A 15,181-nucleotide genomic window follows, 5' to 3' on the forward strand; every position below is an offset into this window, starting at 1 on the left:
CCCCTGTCAGATCGTTGTATGAAGTCCTTGTGTTGTGTCTGATGTTGTTCCCGTTCCTGTTCATCGTCTCCGTCCTGAGTTCCTGTGTTCCGGTCTCCGTCTTGTGGATTCGTTTGATGTCAGGATTTTGTCGGCACTTCAGAGCACTCTGCACTTCTGTCTTCACCGCGTCTGGCCATCGAAGTCCCTGCGCCACAGCCTGCATCATCTTGGACTTTCATCATCATCATCATCATCACTACTTCATTCTAAATAAAAGAGCTTTTACTTGCACATTGTTTCCTCGTTTCTGTCGTAACACATATAAAACCAAACAGCTCCTTGGAAAAAAATGAAATGTAATATTGTAGTAGTTATAAACAAAGGTTTATTTTAGTTCAGATTAACATTTGAGGGCAGAAATAGGGGTTATGCGGAACGCCCAACGTTCGAACCGGAAAACAGGTATAAGCATTTCCGGTTTGCACTACCGTACGCATCTGCAGCGTATCTTTTTAGAATACAATTCTTATTTCTGTTTTAATTAAAATGTCACGAATGCTTAAGTATCAGAATTTTTTTTTTTTATGAAAAAATAAAATGCAGTCTTCATTTGATTGTTTTAATCGTCTGCAAGCAAATATAAAAGGTTAAACTACTATGATGGCATACAAGTCTAAACTAACTTACTGATAGTTAGCTAACTCTACATCGGGTGCCATTAGCAAAAGCTACATATACTAACTTACATACCTTCATAATCATGAATAAATGAGGAGGCGTAAAAACTTAAATCCTTTATCTAACGGAGTACTCGGGGCTCTGGAAGTCCGTTTGGCAATACGATGTACATCTGAAATGAATAGAATGGGTAGCTCCTGTAAACACAGGCTATAAAAGGTCGCCATTCCTACGCTGTGTTTACCTCAGTAGCTGACGACCGGAAGTAGTTATATCTGTTTTGTAGAACCCGGAAGTATGTTGCGCGTACACTGCAAAAAATGCTGTTCTTACTTAGTATTTTTGTGTTGTTTCCAGTCCAAAAATCTAAAAATTCTTAAATCAAGAAGCATTTACTAATGAAGTAAAACTACATAAGAAATTCTATTTTGTTTTCAGATAAACAGAAAGTATCTTAAGTGATTTTTGCTTAAAACAAGCTAAATTATCTGCCAGTGCAGTAAGGAAAATAATCTTGTTTTAAGATTATGTTTTTATTAAGTTTTTTTGAATTAAGTTTTTTTTTCTTACTGCACTGGCAGATAATTTAGCTTGTTTTAAGCAAAAATTACTTAAGTTACTTACTGTTTATCTGAAAACAAAAAATAATTTCTTATGTAGTTTTACTTCTCTAGTAAATACTTCTTGATTTAAGAATTTTTAGATTTTTGGACTGGAAACAACACAAAAATACTAAGTAAGAACAGCATTTTTTGCAGTGTAACCCCTATTGTATTCATAATGTCAAAATAAAACCGACGTAATGTTACTTGAAGGCATTATAGCCTACTATTCCTGCCAAACTTCCATGGTTGCAGTTAGTGTTACTAACGTTACAGTAAATCCATGGTGAATGTTGCTGATCTGTGGACACTGGATAGTTCATTCATGGCACAATGTTTCTTCCAGGTTTCCACGTCAGCGCTGTTTGATCCGTTAATAACGGAGAAATGTGAATGTTTCTCACTAGATCTCGCAGCGATGTTTTTACTTCTGTGGCGAATTCAAATGCTTTCTTTACTGGATCTCTTATTAGCGCTGTGTAGTAACAGTGTCGCATGATCATAATCGGCTCGCGCTGCACTGGTCCAAATTGATAAACGGTCCTTCAACCACACAATAACGATGTCACGATCCACACCAGGAAACACAGGAGAAGATCCAATTGCAGAAAGTATGTTTAATTAGGGAAATCCGTTACTCAAAATCCAGTCCAGGCAATAGTCGATATCATAATCCATCCAAAACAAGAACATAAACAGGAACACAGAAGAAACAGAAGTGGCGTGATAAATACAAGGACAGGGTTATATACACAGGGAAATGACAATGCTAATGGGGAACAGGCTGAGTGCAATGATCAGTGATAAGGGACAGCTGAGTGCAATGAAAAGACAAGGATCATGGGGGATGTAGTTCAAGAGTGTGATGGAGACCGTGGGGAAGGAGGACATCTAGTGGTGACCCAAGGAACATAAACCAGACACTGTGACAAACGAGCAGTTTCGTTCCGCTTGCATTACGTTTGCCATTTGATGTTGGGCAATGTGGTGGTCGCGCTCTTACATTATGAGCGCGCTTGCATTATTAAGCTGCGTTCACACTACAAGCGACTTTGTCGCTGCATGTCGCCGGTGGCTGGCGATGAGGTCGCTAGTGGGCGTTCCCACTACTGGTTGCCTTGTAATGTTTATGAATAACATCCAAAGACAGCGAATCAGTTTTCTTGCCGCTAAAAACAAACATTCTGGAGGGAAAATATTAAATATTTAGACTCGTAAAGCATGTAAGTTAAATGAACGAGTACCTGGGTCTCACAACTCCGAAAATATCAGATCAAAATTGAAAATAGGCGCTATCTGTATAAACAAACCACATATTTGAGCTTTAAACAACTACATTTTCGACTGAAAAACTCTTATAACTACATTTCATGACACAATAACAGTAGTATTTTAGATAAAAAAAAATACTCCTCCATCTTTCTGTCGATGGGGCGAGGGGCTGAGCGGAGAAGGATGATGACGCGCGCTCCAGGCTCCACTCCTATTGGTTGTCGCTCGCGAAAGTCGCTCTTCATTTGCATAAAGTTAAACATTTCTCAACTTTGTCGTGTCACCAGACACGCCCCATCCAGTCGCCAGTTGCGACCGCGCGTGTCGCCGGAAGTCGCCCGCTCCCCATTGAAATGAATGGTATCGTGTCGCTTTGTCGCGTGTAGTGTGTACGGGGCTTTATCCTTCGCTCGCTCAAAAGCCATGATATCTCTCGTGGACAAACTAAAATCGCGCGCACGCGTTCCTACTTCCTAGCTCATTTTCTCATGGGCGGGAAATATTCTCTGGGTGGGCAAAGCAGAGAAAGGGGAGGTAACATTTCTCCTTATAACGTCATAAGGAGGAGATTCAAGATCAGTCCGTTTGAGCTTCCATTTTCTCAAAGACAGAGAAAGATAGCAAAAGCTCGATTTACACCGATTAAAAATTCTAGAAACTTGGGGACCATATATAGGCTAGGGGAACTCATATTAATGTTAAAAAACCTCAGAAAGTGAAAATTTCATGTCATGGGACCTTTAATATTAAGCCTAACATGTGTTATTACTACAACACTATTATTAAGGATAGTTCTAAATATAGTTGATCACTGTATAATATTAGTCTTTAAATGCAAGATATGTAGAGTGTACCTAAAGTATACTTGCAATAGTTCCACTTTAGAACAATCAAATATACTTAAGTATATCTTTAGTTGGACATCGTCACTATTTCTGGATATCTAAAGTGCATTAAGTACAAAATTAGAAGATCCAGTTAAGCAGACTTTAAGTAAATCAGTTTAGTATACCAAAAGTACAGTTGCAGAGTATCTATTTAAGTACATAAATATGTAAATGTTTTGCAGTATACTTAGCATAAAATAAACGTATTTCAAATACATTTTTGTATATTTATTTTTCACTAGGGCCGAATGTTGTTATTTGCTGTGCCTTATAAATATATATATATTTTTTTTTACAATTTTGGCGCCCGCTGGATGTCGCATTTGACGGCCACATACGTCATTGGGACAGCCTCATTTCTGAAAAGAAAGAAATTGCAATATTTTATGTTTCAGAGGAAACAGCAGTCAATTTTATGATGGTTACTTTTCTGAAATTATACATCTTAAATGATGTATGTGGCCGACAAATGCGACCTTCCCTCCGAAGGGAATGTGCCACCTTTAAAATGAGATAGTTAGTTGCATGCATGTTCAGGGTGGTTGCTAGGGCATTGCTAGCCTTTTTCTGCCGTGCTTTGGGTGATAGTCAGTGTGTTGCTTGATGGTTGTTAGGGAGCTCTGGGTTGTTCCTAGAGCATTGCTAGGAAATTCTAAGTGGTTGCTAACTGGCCGAAGGCCAAGTTTCTCCTTCAGTTTAAAGGTGCTCTAAGTGATGCGACGCGTTTTTTAGGCCCAAACATTTTTTGTCACATACAGCAAACATCTCCTCACTATCCGCTAGCTGCCTGTCCCCCGAACACACTGTAAAAAAACGCGGTCTCTCTAGACACCACAGGCTCTACAAATGGCAACAAAAACAAACTGGGCTCACCCGCACCACGAAACATAACAAACAGTGCTCCAGCCAATGACCGACAAGAAGTATTTGAGGGTGGGGTTTGGGGGGTTAGTGCGCGTACACATGGTGTGGGTGTGGAGGAGAGAGAAGCATGAAGAGGGAAGTTTGAATTATGGTCGACACACGACCAAAGAGACGACGTTTCGATGAACAAATTGCAAAGAAGAGGGACAAGGATAAGGAACGCGTGAAGTCCCGAATTTACATCGGAAAAACCTTCGAAAGGTGGCGAGAACTCCGCCGGCAGAAGGGCTTCCAATCCGACATAGTTGCCCTGTTTTTGCAGAACAGGTAAATCCATTTTTCTTTCTAAACTGACGTTCATGTTCGCCAAACCAACACAAGGATGTAATTAGCTAAAACTATGCAGTCAGCGTTAACTTTGGTGAATACAACATGTATGTTTCTAGCAGCGATCAATCTCTATTGTAAATGATCAAGCAAATTCACAGTAGGGCGACAATTTGTGTGAATGACAATTGATGATTTTCACCCACTGTTTGTTATGAATTTGAATATCCATTTATAGGCTATTGACAACTTTGACTAAATTTGTTTACGCCGCCGCCGTTGTTTATGCTCACTGGGAAACGCGAAGCTAACGTTATCTTGCTATTATTGCGTCCTTGTATGGGAGCTATAGTTATAACCTCAGGTGGCGAAACGATTAAGATAATGTTTCTCTTTTTCTGCATTCTGTTCTGCAATATATAAAAGCATTTATCTAACTTTACATTTACATTTACATTTAGTCATTTAGCAGACGCTTTTATCCAAAGCGACTTACAGATTAGGACAAAATTAAGCGAGTCATCATGAAGAGGCAAAAACAACGCAAGTACTGCTCAAAAAACAAAGTTCAGGCATTATTCAGAGTAGCATAAACCCGACAAGTGAGGTTTTAAAGGGAAGGGGAATGATTTTTTATTTATTTTTAATTTTTTTTTATTTTTATTTTTTTTATAAGGTTAAGTGCTCACGGAAGAGATGGGTTTTCAGCTGTTTTTTGAATGTTGTCAGGGATTCTGCATTCCGGATGAGGGTGGGGAGAGCGTTCCACCAGCATGGAACTGTGAATGAGAATGTTCTGGAAAGTGATTTTGTGGCTTTCTGTGATGGAACCACGAGACGTCGCTCTTTGACCGATCGTAGGCTTCTGGTAGGGATGTAGACCCGTAGGATTGAGTGAAAGTAAGAAGGAGCTGAGCCTGTGATAGATCTGTAAGCAAGCGTCAATGCCTTGAACTTGATGCGAGCAGCGAGAGGTAGCCAGTGCAGAGGGATGAACAGAGGAGTGACGTGGGCCCTCTTGGGCTCGTTGAAGATAAGACGAGCTGCAGCATTCTGAATCATTTGTAGAGGTTTGGTTGCACATGATGGAAGTCCGGCCAGAAGAGCATTGCAGTAGTCAAGCCTAGAAATGACCAGGGCCTGGACGAGAAGTTGTGTTGCATGCTCAGTTAGGAAAGGCCTGATCTTCCTGATGTTGTGCAGTGCAAACCTGCATGATCGAGCTGTCTTTGAAATGTGATCTGTGAAGGTCAGCTGGTCATCAAACGTTACTCCAAGATTTCTGACCGACCTTGATGGGGTGATTGATGATGATTCTAGCTGGATAGTGAAGTCGTGCTGTAGAGACGGATTGGCAGGGAGGACGAGAAGCTCAGTCTTTGCCAGGTTGAGCTGCAGGTGATGTTCCTTCATCCATGTCGAGATGTCCGCCAGACAGCTTGAGATCCGTGCAGCTACTGTGGGATCATCTGGTTGAAATGAGAGGAAGAGCTGTGTGTCATCAGCATAGCAGTGGTATGAGAAACCATGTGCCTGTATGATGTGTCCCAGTGATGTGGTGTAGATGGAGAAGAGGAGGGGACCAAGAACTGAACCCTGGGGAACCCCTGTGGTCATTTGATGTGCTTTGGATACCTTGCCTCTCCATGCGACCCTGAAGGACCTACCTGTGAGATAGCCCTCGAACCAGCGGAGGGAAGTTCCTGTGATGCCCAGTGATGAGAGGCTGGACATAAGGATCTGATGATTCACAGTGTCGAAGGCAGCAGACAGATCCAGGAGAATGAGGACTGAAGATTTGGAAGCAGCTTTTGCGATCCGTAGGGCTTCAGTGACCGACAGTAATGCAGTCTCAGTTGAATGGCCTTTCTTGAAGCCAGATTGGTTGACATCCAGCTGGTTGTTTTGAGACAAGAAGGATGTTTCTTGGTTGAACACAGCTCTCTCGAGTGTTTTCGCAATGAATGGTAGGAGAGAGATAGGTCTGTAATTCTCTACAGATGATGTGTTTAGGGTTGGTTTTTTAAGCAGTGGAGTAACCCGAGCCTGTTTGAATGCTGTAGGGAAAGTGCCAGGATGTAGGGATGAGTTGATGATGTGTGTGAGTGCTGGTAGAAGTGTGGGAGAGATGGCTTGTAGAAGGTGTGAGGGGATGGGGTCTAGAGGGCAGGTGGTAGGATGACTGGAGAGGAGAAGTGTAGATACTTCTTCCTCGGATAGCAGAGAAAAGGAGGACAGAGGGACATTGGCTGTGGAAGTGGTCAGTCTGGGTTCCTGTGTGTGTGGAACTGAGAACTGACTGCTGATAGTTGTTGTTTTGTTGGTGAAGAAGTTTGCAAAATCGTCAGCAGTTAAGGAGGAGGTGGGTGATGGTGGAGGTGGACAGAGGAGAGAGTTGAATGTCTTGAAGAGTGATCGTATGTTGGAGGAGCTGTTGATCTTGTTGTGGAAGTATGAAGATTTTGCAGCATGAATATCAACAGAAAAGGAAGAGAGGAGAGATTTATACATACTCAGGTCAGATGTGTCTTTTGATTTGCGCCATTTCCTCTCCGCTGCCCTGAGTTCAGTCCGGTGTTCACGAAGAACCTCAGATAACCAGGGGTTGGAGGGAGTAGCGCGTGCTGGCCTGGAGGAGAGAGGGCAGATATTGTCTAGAGAAGAAGTTAAGATGGAGCATAAGGTATCCGTTGCGGTATTTGCATCCAGAGATGAGAATTGTGAGGGTAGGGGAAGAGAAGATAACACGGCAGAGGAAAGATGGGAGGGAGAAAGTGAGCGCAGGTTTCGCCTGAAAGTGACTGGTGGTGGGGTTGGTGGTGCGGGGATAGAGAGTTGTAGACTGAAAGTAATGAGGAAATGATCTGAAACATGGAGAGGTGTCACCAAAATGTTGTCTGTGATGCAGTTGCGTGTGTAAACCAGGTCCAGTTGGTTGCCTGATTTGTGAGTACCTGTGGTGATGAGTCGTTTGAGATCGAAAGAGGCTAGGAGAGAGATGAAGTCTGTTGCATGCGGCTTTTCGAGATGAATGTTGAAGTCACCAAAGACTAGAAGTGGGGTGCCATCCTCAGGAAAAGAGGACAGCAGCACATCCAGCTCCTCTACGAAAGTACCCAGCTGACCTGGGGGGCGATAAATGACTACAATATGGATCTTATTGGGAGTTGTAAGTGTGATAGCATGATATGCAAATGAGTTGTTGTTGCATAGGGAAGAGAGCGTTGAGTATTTCCAATTGTTAGAAAGGAGAAGCCCTGTACCCCCACCCCTCCCAGACTGGCGAGGGGAGTGAGAGAAGGAGAAATTGCTAGAGAGAGCAGCGGGGGTTGCTGAGTCTTCTGGACGAATCCAGGTCTCAGTCAAGCCCATGATACTAAGAGTAGAGAGAGATGCAAAGGCTGGAATAAAGTCAGCTTTATTGACAGCTGACTGACAATTCCATAGACCCACGGAAAGAGAGAGAGGTGTGTGTGAGGATGAGAGAATTGGACGCAGATTAGCAGTATTGAGCTGCCTTTTGCGTGTGTTGTAAGGGCGGTGCCGAATGATAACAGGAATGTATTGAAAGCACATGTTGAGTAAGGTGAAAAATAAGATAAAAAGTGGGAAGGGAAAGGGAAGAGGAGATACTTAAGTGCCTTTCTGGTGTCCTTGCTCGGTGGAGTCGCGCAGGTAGAGTCGATGGTCTTATCTTAATCGTTTCGCCACCTGAGGTTATAACTATAGCTCCCATACAAGGACGCAATAATAGCAAGATAACGTTAGCTTCGCGTTTCCCAGTTTGGACTCTGTGCATGCTCTTTGAGACAGTGACCATCGACCTGCATTATATGACTGACAGACAAGAACGGTTTGACCTAAAAATATAAAAATTGAAACTACTGTGGAAAAAAAGACACCTACATCTTGGATGCCCTTGAGGTAAGCTAAAACATACCAAAATTTTATTTCAAAGTGAACTATCCCTTTAAAGGTGCTCTAAGCGATCCCGGGAGTCGTAACTTCTTGTTGACATTCGAATTGTTGTCAAACAAAACGGAGGCTAGCTAGACCCTCCCTCCTCCTCATCCCGTCTCCTCCCTCCTCCCCTCCCTTCCGGCAAAAAGGAAAGTCAAAATAGTCACTACAAACAAAGTTAAGTTTTACTGATACTTCATTCAATGTGTAATGTCCCAAGTCTATCATCGAATCAGAGAAAAAAAAATGCACAAGCGTGGTTTTTTTGTGATTGTTGCGGGCAAAAATCCTTGATTATGCGGCACGTTTTCTTAAAAAATGCGATGGAATATGCGGGAATATGCAATTTTATGCGATGAAATTGCGGGAACTTGCAAAAATTGCGGGACCTTGCAAAAATTGCGGGACCTTGCAAAAACTGCGGTTTGATGAAAAAAAAAAAGTGATTCCCCCAACACCCTATTCACTAGGCTACTACTTTAATGTAAAGAGTCATTTCTTATTACTTCCTATGATAAGCAAGCATACTACATCACATAAAGTGCTGGGAATATTTAAGTTCTCAACTTGTTTTATTTTAGACCTTAATAAACACATGGCTCAAACTTACAAATCATCATGGTTTCATCGGCATCGCGGGGTTTGCAGCTTTTCAATGATGTACGTAATTACGTCACTTCATAACGTTCCCATGGCAACAGGGGAAATGGCTGAGCTTGTGTGAAGTAAACGCAACATTTTTCAACTTTCTGCTAAGATATATGACTTTTTGCAACGAAAATGTGGGGATTATGAAATCATGCAAGCCCGCATATTTTGCGCTCGGAAATCTGCAATTTATGCGGCGAAAGTGCGGCGTATTTGAAAAAATGCGTCCCCCGCATAAATATGCGGACTTTGGCTGATTATGCATTGAATCATGCGATCGCATAATCGCGTTTTTCTGGAGGGACTGTTATAAGCAAACTTAAGACGCTGCTGAGACATTACAAGTCACATCGATGTCACGTGTCTTAACGGGATTTTTACGGGTTGTGTGTGAACGCACTCTCTGATTCCGGAATATCACTGGCAGTGTGAATGAACCAAAATCAAACGAACCCGGGTCAAATCTCAGGTCACTTTATCCGTGTTTTTTCCGGAATCTCTGTGTGAAAGGGGCTATACAGTCATACAGAGTGGTTTCAGAGTTTGACAACGAGAAGAGGGCATCCTTCTTTCTTTATAGTCCTGGCTCCCCCAAGGTTATTTCTCGAGGCTAAATGAAGATATGTCTCAGCCATAACTAACACATTGTTGGACTTGTTTATCATATGCTACCCTTGGAGTGGAGGCCCTCTGTCTCGGTCATACATTAGTCACACATTACTTTTTGTCAAGTCACGTATACAAGGTCATACACATACATACATTCAAAATGGTATGTATCAACACATCATTGATTCAAGGCAGTTTTACAGAAAGGCATGCTGTTATGTCTGTAATGTCTTAGTGCTTTACCATAGAGCAGGATAATATGACAACATAAAATGACGATCCTCCAGACTTTAGATCAAGCTGTATTGTAATTATAGTGTTTCTTAGCACATAGGCTATATCAGTGCTGCAGTGACTCATCAGAGCATCCAAAGGCAATTAAGCGATTTAATATTGGACGGTGTTGTTGTGCTATTAATACATTTAAATGTTGGTTCGTTTTGTTCAAAGTGAGAGTAAGCGATTATCAAAGTATTAATGAAAATATGATTGGACGTCCTAATTGTAATAGTGACGCTTACCTTAGCAAACACCACTTATAATGATCAATAATAGAATAATGAGCTAAAATTAATCAGCTGTTAAAAAAGTGTTCTCTTAGCTATGATACTTCTTGTTCACTGAACACTGTGCTGTATTCTCTCTGCCCAGTCGCGCTCTCTCTCTCTCTCTCTCTCTCTCTCTCTCTCTCTCTCTCTCTCTCTCTCTCTCTCTCTCTCTCTCTCTCCCTCCCTCCCTTATTCTTTCTTCCTTTCTCACCGAAACCAATGAGGCATTGCACAACCATTTTTGGGCTCTATTCCTCTGTTAGAACCACCATCTGAAGGTGTCCCCTCTCCCTCCCCCTTCCCCTGAACCAAACCAGACCGGTCTGGATAATGAATTATGTAATGCCTGCTTTTGTAATCTTTGCCTCTCCTGCCTCCCGGCCCAGAGAAGAGAGAGAAAATTACAGGCAGTGAATGTGTTGCATTAGGGATAACAATCACAATAAGGGCACCACAAAGCTGTTAAATAAAACGCATTAACCTCAGAGACACTGGATGGTTTTATTGGGATTCCTGCTAAAATGGTGTCACCTTGGAGTCTTTCTGTGTTTGTTAACATGCCAGTTCATCAGGGGGGAAAAACCTCAAGGTCGGGGAACTACTAAAGTACTAGTCAAAAGACGTGTCCTCATTATGAGTTATTATGCCCAAGAACCGGCCTTACAAACAGGAAAAGAAAGTCTGACAGACATGCTAAGTGACTAGTGACTGTTCATTCTATTGTTAATTTCAATTTCTCTCTCCATAATTAATAAGCATTATTTCACAGATATAACACAACTAAGCAGAATAATACAGTCCAGCTGATATATATATAGTATTTATACTGAATATACTGTCTTCACTGTAAAAAATGAACGTGCAGTTTTTGCTTTAAGGAGGCATTTCTACCTGATTCTACTTACATATTCTAATTTTGTTGTAGTAACCGACTTCAATCAGTTTTATGTAACATAAAACAAGGGGATGCTGTTTCAACTTAACTGAGTTACATTGACCCAACAGCCTCCTTTGTGAGCCTCCTTGGCGCTGTCTAAGTGTGAACATGTGTCTTCTTGATAGCTGTCCTGAGTGTAGGACACAGTTAGGCCTCCTCTTACTTCGGAGAGTCATTATGCTGAGGTCCCCGTCCTCAGGGCTCGACCAGGCAGGAGTACTGAGTCATTATGCTCTCTCTGAGCCTCCTTGGTTACTGCCTTTACGTGGAGCGTTGCCAGGCCTCCTCTCGCTGCTATAGAGAGTCGAGTTATAGAGGCCTCCACTTCTCATAGCTCCACCGGGATATCGATATCAGGTAGTAGGCTCTGTGAGCCTCCTTGTAAGTTGTCATAAGTGTAGGACATAGTTAGTCTTCCTCTCAATTATGGGAGTCGTCATGCAGACCTTGAGAGACCTGAGAGTGCAGGCCTCCGTCCTCAGAACTCGACCAGGCACTAGGACTGAGTAGTTAGGCTCTCTCTGAGCCTCCTTGGTTACTGCCTTCATTAGGGAGTGTTGTCAGGCCTCATCTCGCTTATGGCGCTTTTCCACTACACAGTACCAGCTTGCCTCGGCTCGACTCGACTCGACTCGGCTCTGTTTGGTTTTCCACTGTGTAAAAGTTGTACCTGTACCTGCTTCCAGGTACTTTTTTTCGTACCACCTCCGGCGAGGTTCTTAGCGAGCTGAGGCGATACTAAAATGTGACGTGAAAACACGGCAGACTGCTGATTGGTCAGAGAGAATCGTCACTATTCACTGCGTCATCATTGCATGCGCCAGACGGAGTATCCTGAATAAAAAACAGCAAAAACAAAAACATCCAAAAACAGCATACACTCGATTTCCTCCATTGTCCTGTGTGTGTGGGTAGCGCGTGTGTCTCGCGCGTCTCGCGTAAAAGATTAAGTCACGGCAGTTTCCTGCGGCGTCGCTATGACGACCAGGTACTATTGTGGAGGTACTATCTGCAATGGAAAACGGAGCGAAAAGCTAGCCGAGCCGAGTCGAGTTGAGTCGAGTTGAGCTGGTACTGGTAATGGAAAAGCGCCATTAGAGAGTGTCTTTACAGAGGCCTCCGTTCCTCAGAGTTCCTGGTGTAGGACGTAGTTAAACCTCCTCTCACTTCAGAGTGTCGTTATGCTGTGGCCTTCGTTCTCAGTGCCAGGCAGTAGAGCCTCCCTGGCTACTGCTTTTAGATGGAGCGTTGTCAGGCTTCCTCTCGCTATAGAGAGTCGAGTTATAGAGGCCTCTGTTCCTCAGAGCTCCGCCTGGATAGCGATATCAAGTAGTTAGGATCTCTTTGACCCTCCTTGGTAGCTGTCCTGGGTGTAGGACATAGTTAGGCATCCTCTCGCTGAGAGAGTTATTTACTGAGGCCTCCGCTCTTCAGAGCTCTGCTAGGATAGCATTGTGAGTGGTAGGCCTCTGTGAGCCCCCTTGCAATATGTCTTGAGCATTGGGTGTTGCAGGCCTCCTCTTGTATTTGAGAGTAATCATTACTGAGGCCTCCGTTCCTAGAGCGTGGCTAGGCGGTAAGGTAGTATGCTAGGTTGTTCATGATCACTGACCTAAGCTACTGACCTCAGTGAGTGTTGCTAGGCCTCCTCTTGTTATGAGAGTCATCGTATTGAGGCCTCCACTCTGCGGAGCTTCACAGGCCAGAGTTTAGCTCCTTTCTGAGCTTTCTCTGTACTGCCCTGGAGTTAGTGTCGTAGGCCTCTTGTTGAGGCCTCCACTCTTCAGGGCTGCCTATAGAGGTTCTGGGTGTTAGGCTCTCTTGAGCCACGTTTATTCCATTACCCATAGCGACCCCTAGGGGACGCAGCGTGAGTACCATTTCGAAAGACAGCGTCTCTACGCATGTAACCATGGTTCTCTGAGAACAGGGAATGAGACACTGCGTCCCTTTGCCATGCTTCCGGCATTCCTGCACATGTCTCCTTCAGACAAGAAGTGGATGACGTATTTCACAGGTCCCCTTTCATACTCTCAGTCTCACCTGTAGTTACATCATAGGCTGCCTATTCTCAGGTAACCATGGTTACATGCGTAATCTGAGACATTCTCTTTAGTCTTTCCATGTGTTCATAATTTCTTTATATGACCCTTGCCAACAATATATGTCTGCTCAATTTGGCAATAATTTGAATTAACTTGAATTAATTTGAATATATAGATATCAAGACAGATGCATCTCTGGATTATGTGTGCGAGACACAGATGCTGAGGCTGTGCAAAATGTTGGCAATAAAGAGACAGCATCACAAGTGATGGAATATGAGCTAATGTCTTAGTCAGTAATGTTGAGTAAGATTTCATAGGTGGTGTTCTATTGTAAGGATGTGGGGGGGGGGGGGGGGGGGGGGGGGGGACAGCTCTGGGAAAGAAGTTCTTTCTGAGCCTGTTGGTGTGTGCATAGATGAGTCTATAACACCTTCCAGAAGACATGTAGCTCCTGACAGTGCATGTTATTCAGGTCTTCACTGGCCAGTAGCTTGATGAAGTTGTGCAGTTTTGACTACCTTCTTTAGGGCTTTTCAGTCCAATGATGTGCAGCTGTCATACAAGACTGTAATGTAGTATGTAAGGATGCTCTCAACTGTGGACTTGCAGAAGTCCTCAAGCAGTCAACAGTCCACAAACGTCTTTCTGTTGAGGGTCAGGTTACTTTCAGCCTGTTCCAGCCCAACCACAGTTGTGTCATTTGCACATATGATGATGGAGTTATAGGCAAAAGACATGACTGAAGAGTAACTACGGGAAAGGGCTTAGAACAGAATCTTGTGGTACTCCAATATTCAGAATAAGAGTGGAGGAGCACTGGCTTCCTAGTCTAACAATCTGTTCATTGGTGAGGAAATGTATCTATTTGGAAAGACAAGAGCTCAATGATCATTAAATAAGATGAAAATAACTTCCAATTCCTCTACAAACAACAAGCCACTGTAGCCATTTGTGATGATTAAACCTAAATCTAAGGTGTTAAAAAAATGTCACTGCAGCTCTCAAACCAAATTACATGTTTGTCACGTAGTATGAAGGATGATGATTTATGACAGAATACCTTCCTAATTGTGTCCATTCTAATGAATTTCACTGAAGCACAATTTTGTTCTACAGGTTCTACAGAAAGGTTAATTGGTTCCATGAGTGATCACACAGATTGTATTTCAATCAAATGTTGGTCTGCTAATCAATGACTGTGTCTTTGTATAGCCTTTTATATTCATTCAAAAGCAATTTCACAGTGCATAAATCAATTCATAAATATGTGTTCGGCAACCTCTACATTGAAGCTTTAGATCAACTCATCATCAGCATTGCCAGACACGTCACTTTTGGCATTCCCAACAAGGACCTTAAGTCATCCAATTTACTTTGAAGAAAACAGCTTACAGGTATCAGGTGGAAACATCTTTAGAAACCTGTCAAAATAAGTCTTGTGGCATGTCACTTCAGAGATAGCACAATGCTAAAGTGAGAGAGAGAGAGAGAGAGAGAGAGAGAGAGAGAGAGAGAGAGAGAGAGAGAGAGAGAGAGAGAGAGAGAGAGAGAGAGAGAGAAATGAGACGTATTGCTCTTCAGAAGTGTACAAGAGGTCAAAAGAAGATATGAATTTCTGGAATACTTTCTTCATACTTGTACATGTGATAGACTACTTTGCTGGAAAGGCCAACATTTTTCTTAAAATATTTTGCTATATGACCTTTGTGATTTAAACCTGTGTGGATCTGATTTAAATCCTTTAAGGACTCACCAGTATCTTCCTACACCGAATGTCACTACATGGAGTACAATGCCAGATCTTCAGACAACAGAGGGG

The 15,181-nt window shown here is 42.7% G+C and overlaps 1 protein-coding gene and 1 long non-coding RNA gene across 2 annotated transcripts; both read right to left on the reverse strand.

Annotated features, from left to right (window-relative positions):
• Positions 1-497: 497 nt before the first annotated feature.
• On the reverse strand, positions 498-2,259 carry LOC309481972. Its single transcript, XR_014200158.1, has 3 exons — positions 2,197-2,259; positions 1,425-1,805; positions 498-971 (listed from the first exon to the last, which is right to left on the reverse strand). It is a non-coding gene; the product is annotated as an uncharacterized lncRNA (long non-coding RNA).
• A 1,515-nt stretch (positions 2,260-3,774) lies between these two features.
• Positions 3,775-8,292, reverse strand: LOC309482357 (uncharacterized protein; the record flags this gene model as incomplete). Its single annotated transcript, XM_082147707.1, has 3 exons — positions 7,567-8,292; positions 6,653-7,266; positions 3,775-3,780 (listed from the first exon to the last, which is right to left on the reverse strand). The coding sequence occupies exons 1-3, from the start codon at positions 8,186-8,188 to the stop codon at positions 3,775-3,777; spliced, it is 1,242 nt and encodes a 413-aa protein (XP_082003833.1). The 5' UTR covers positions 8,189-8,292.
• Between the last annotated feature and the right edge of the window lie 6,889 nt (positions 8,293-15,181).

This window comes from Leuciscus leuciscus (genome assembly GCF_965113295.1).
Source record: "Leuciscus leuciscus genome assembly, chromosome: 19".
NCBI lineage: Eukaryota > Metazoa > Chordata > Actinopteri > Cypriniformes > Leuciscidae > Leuciscus > Leuciscus leuciscus.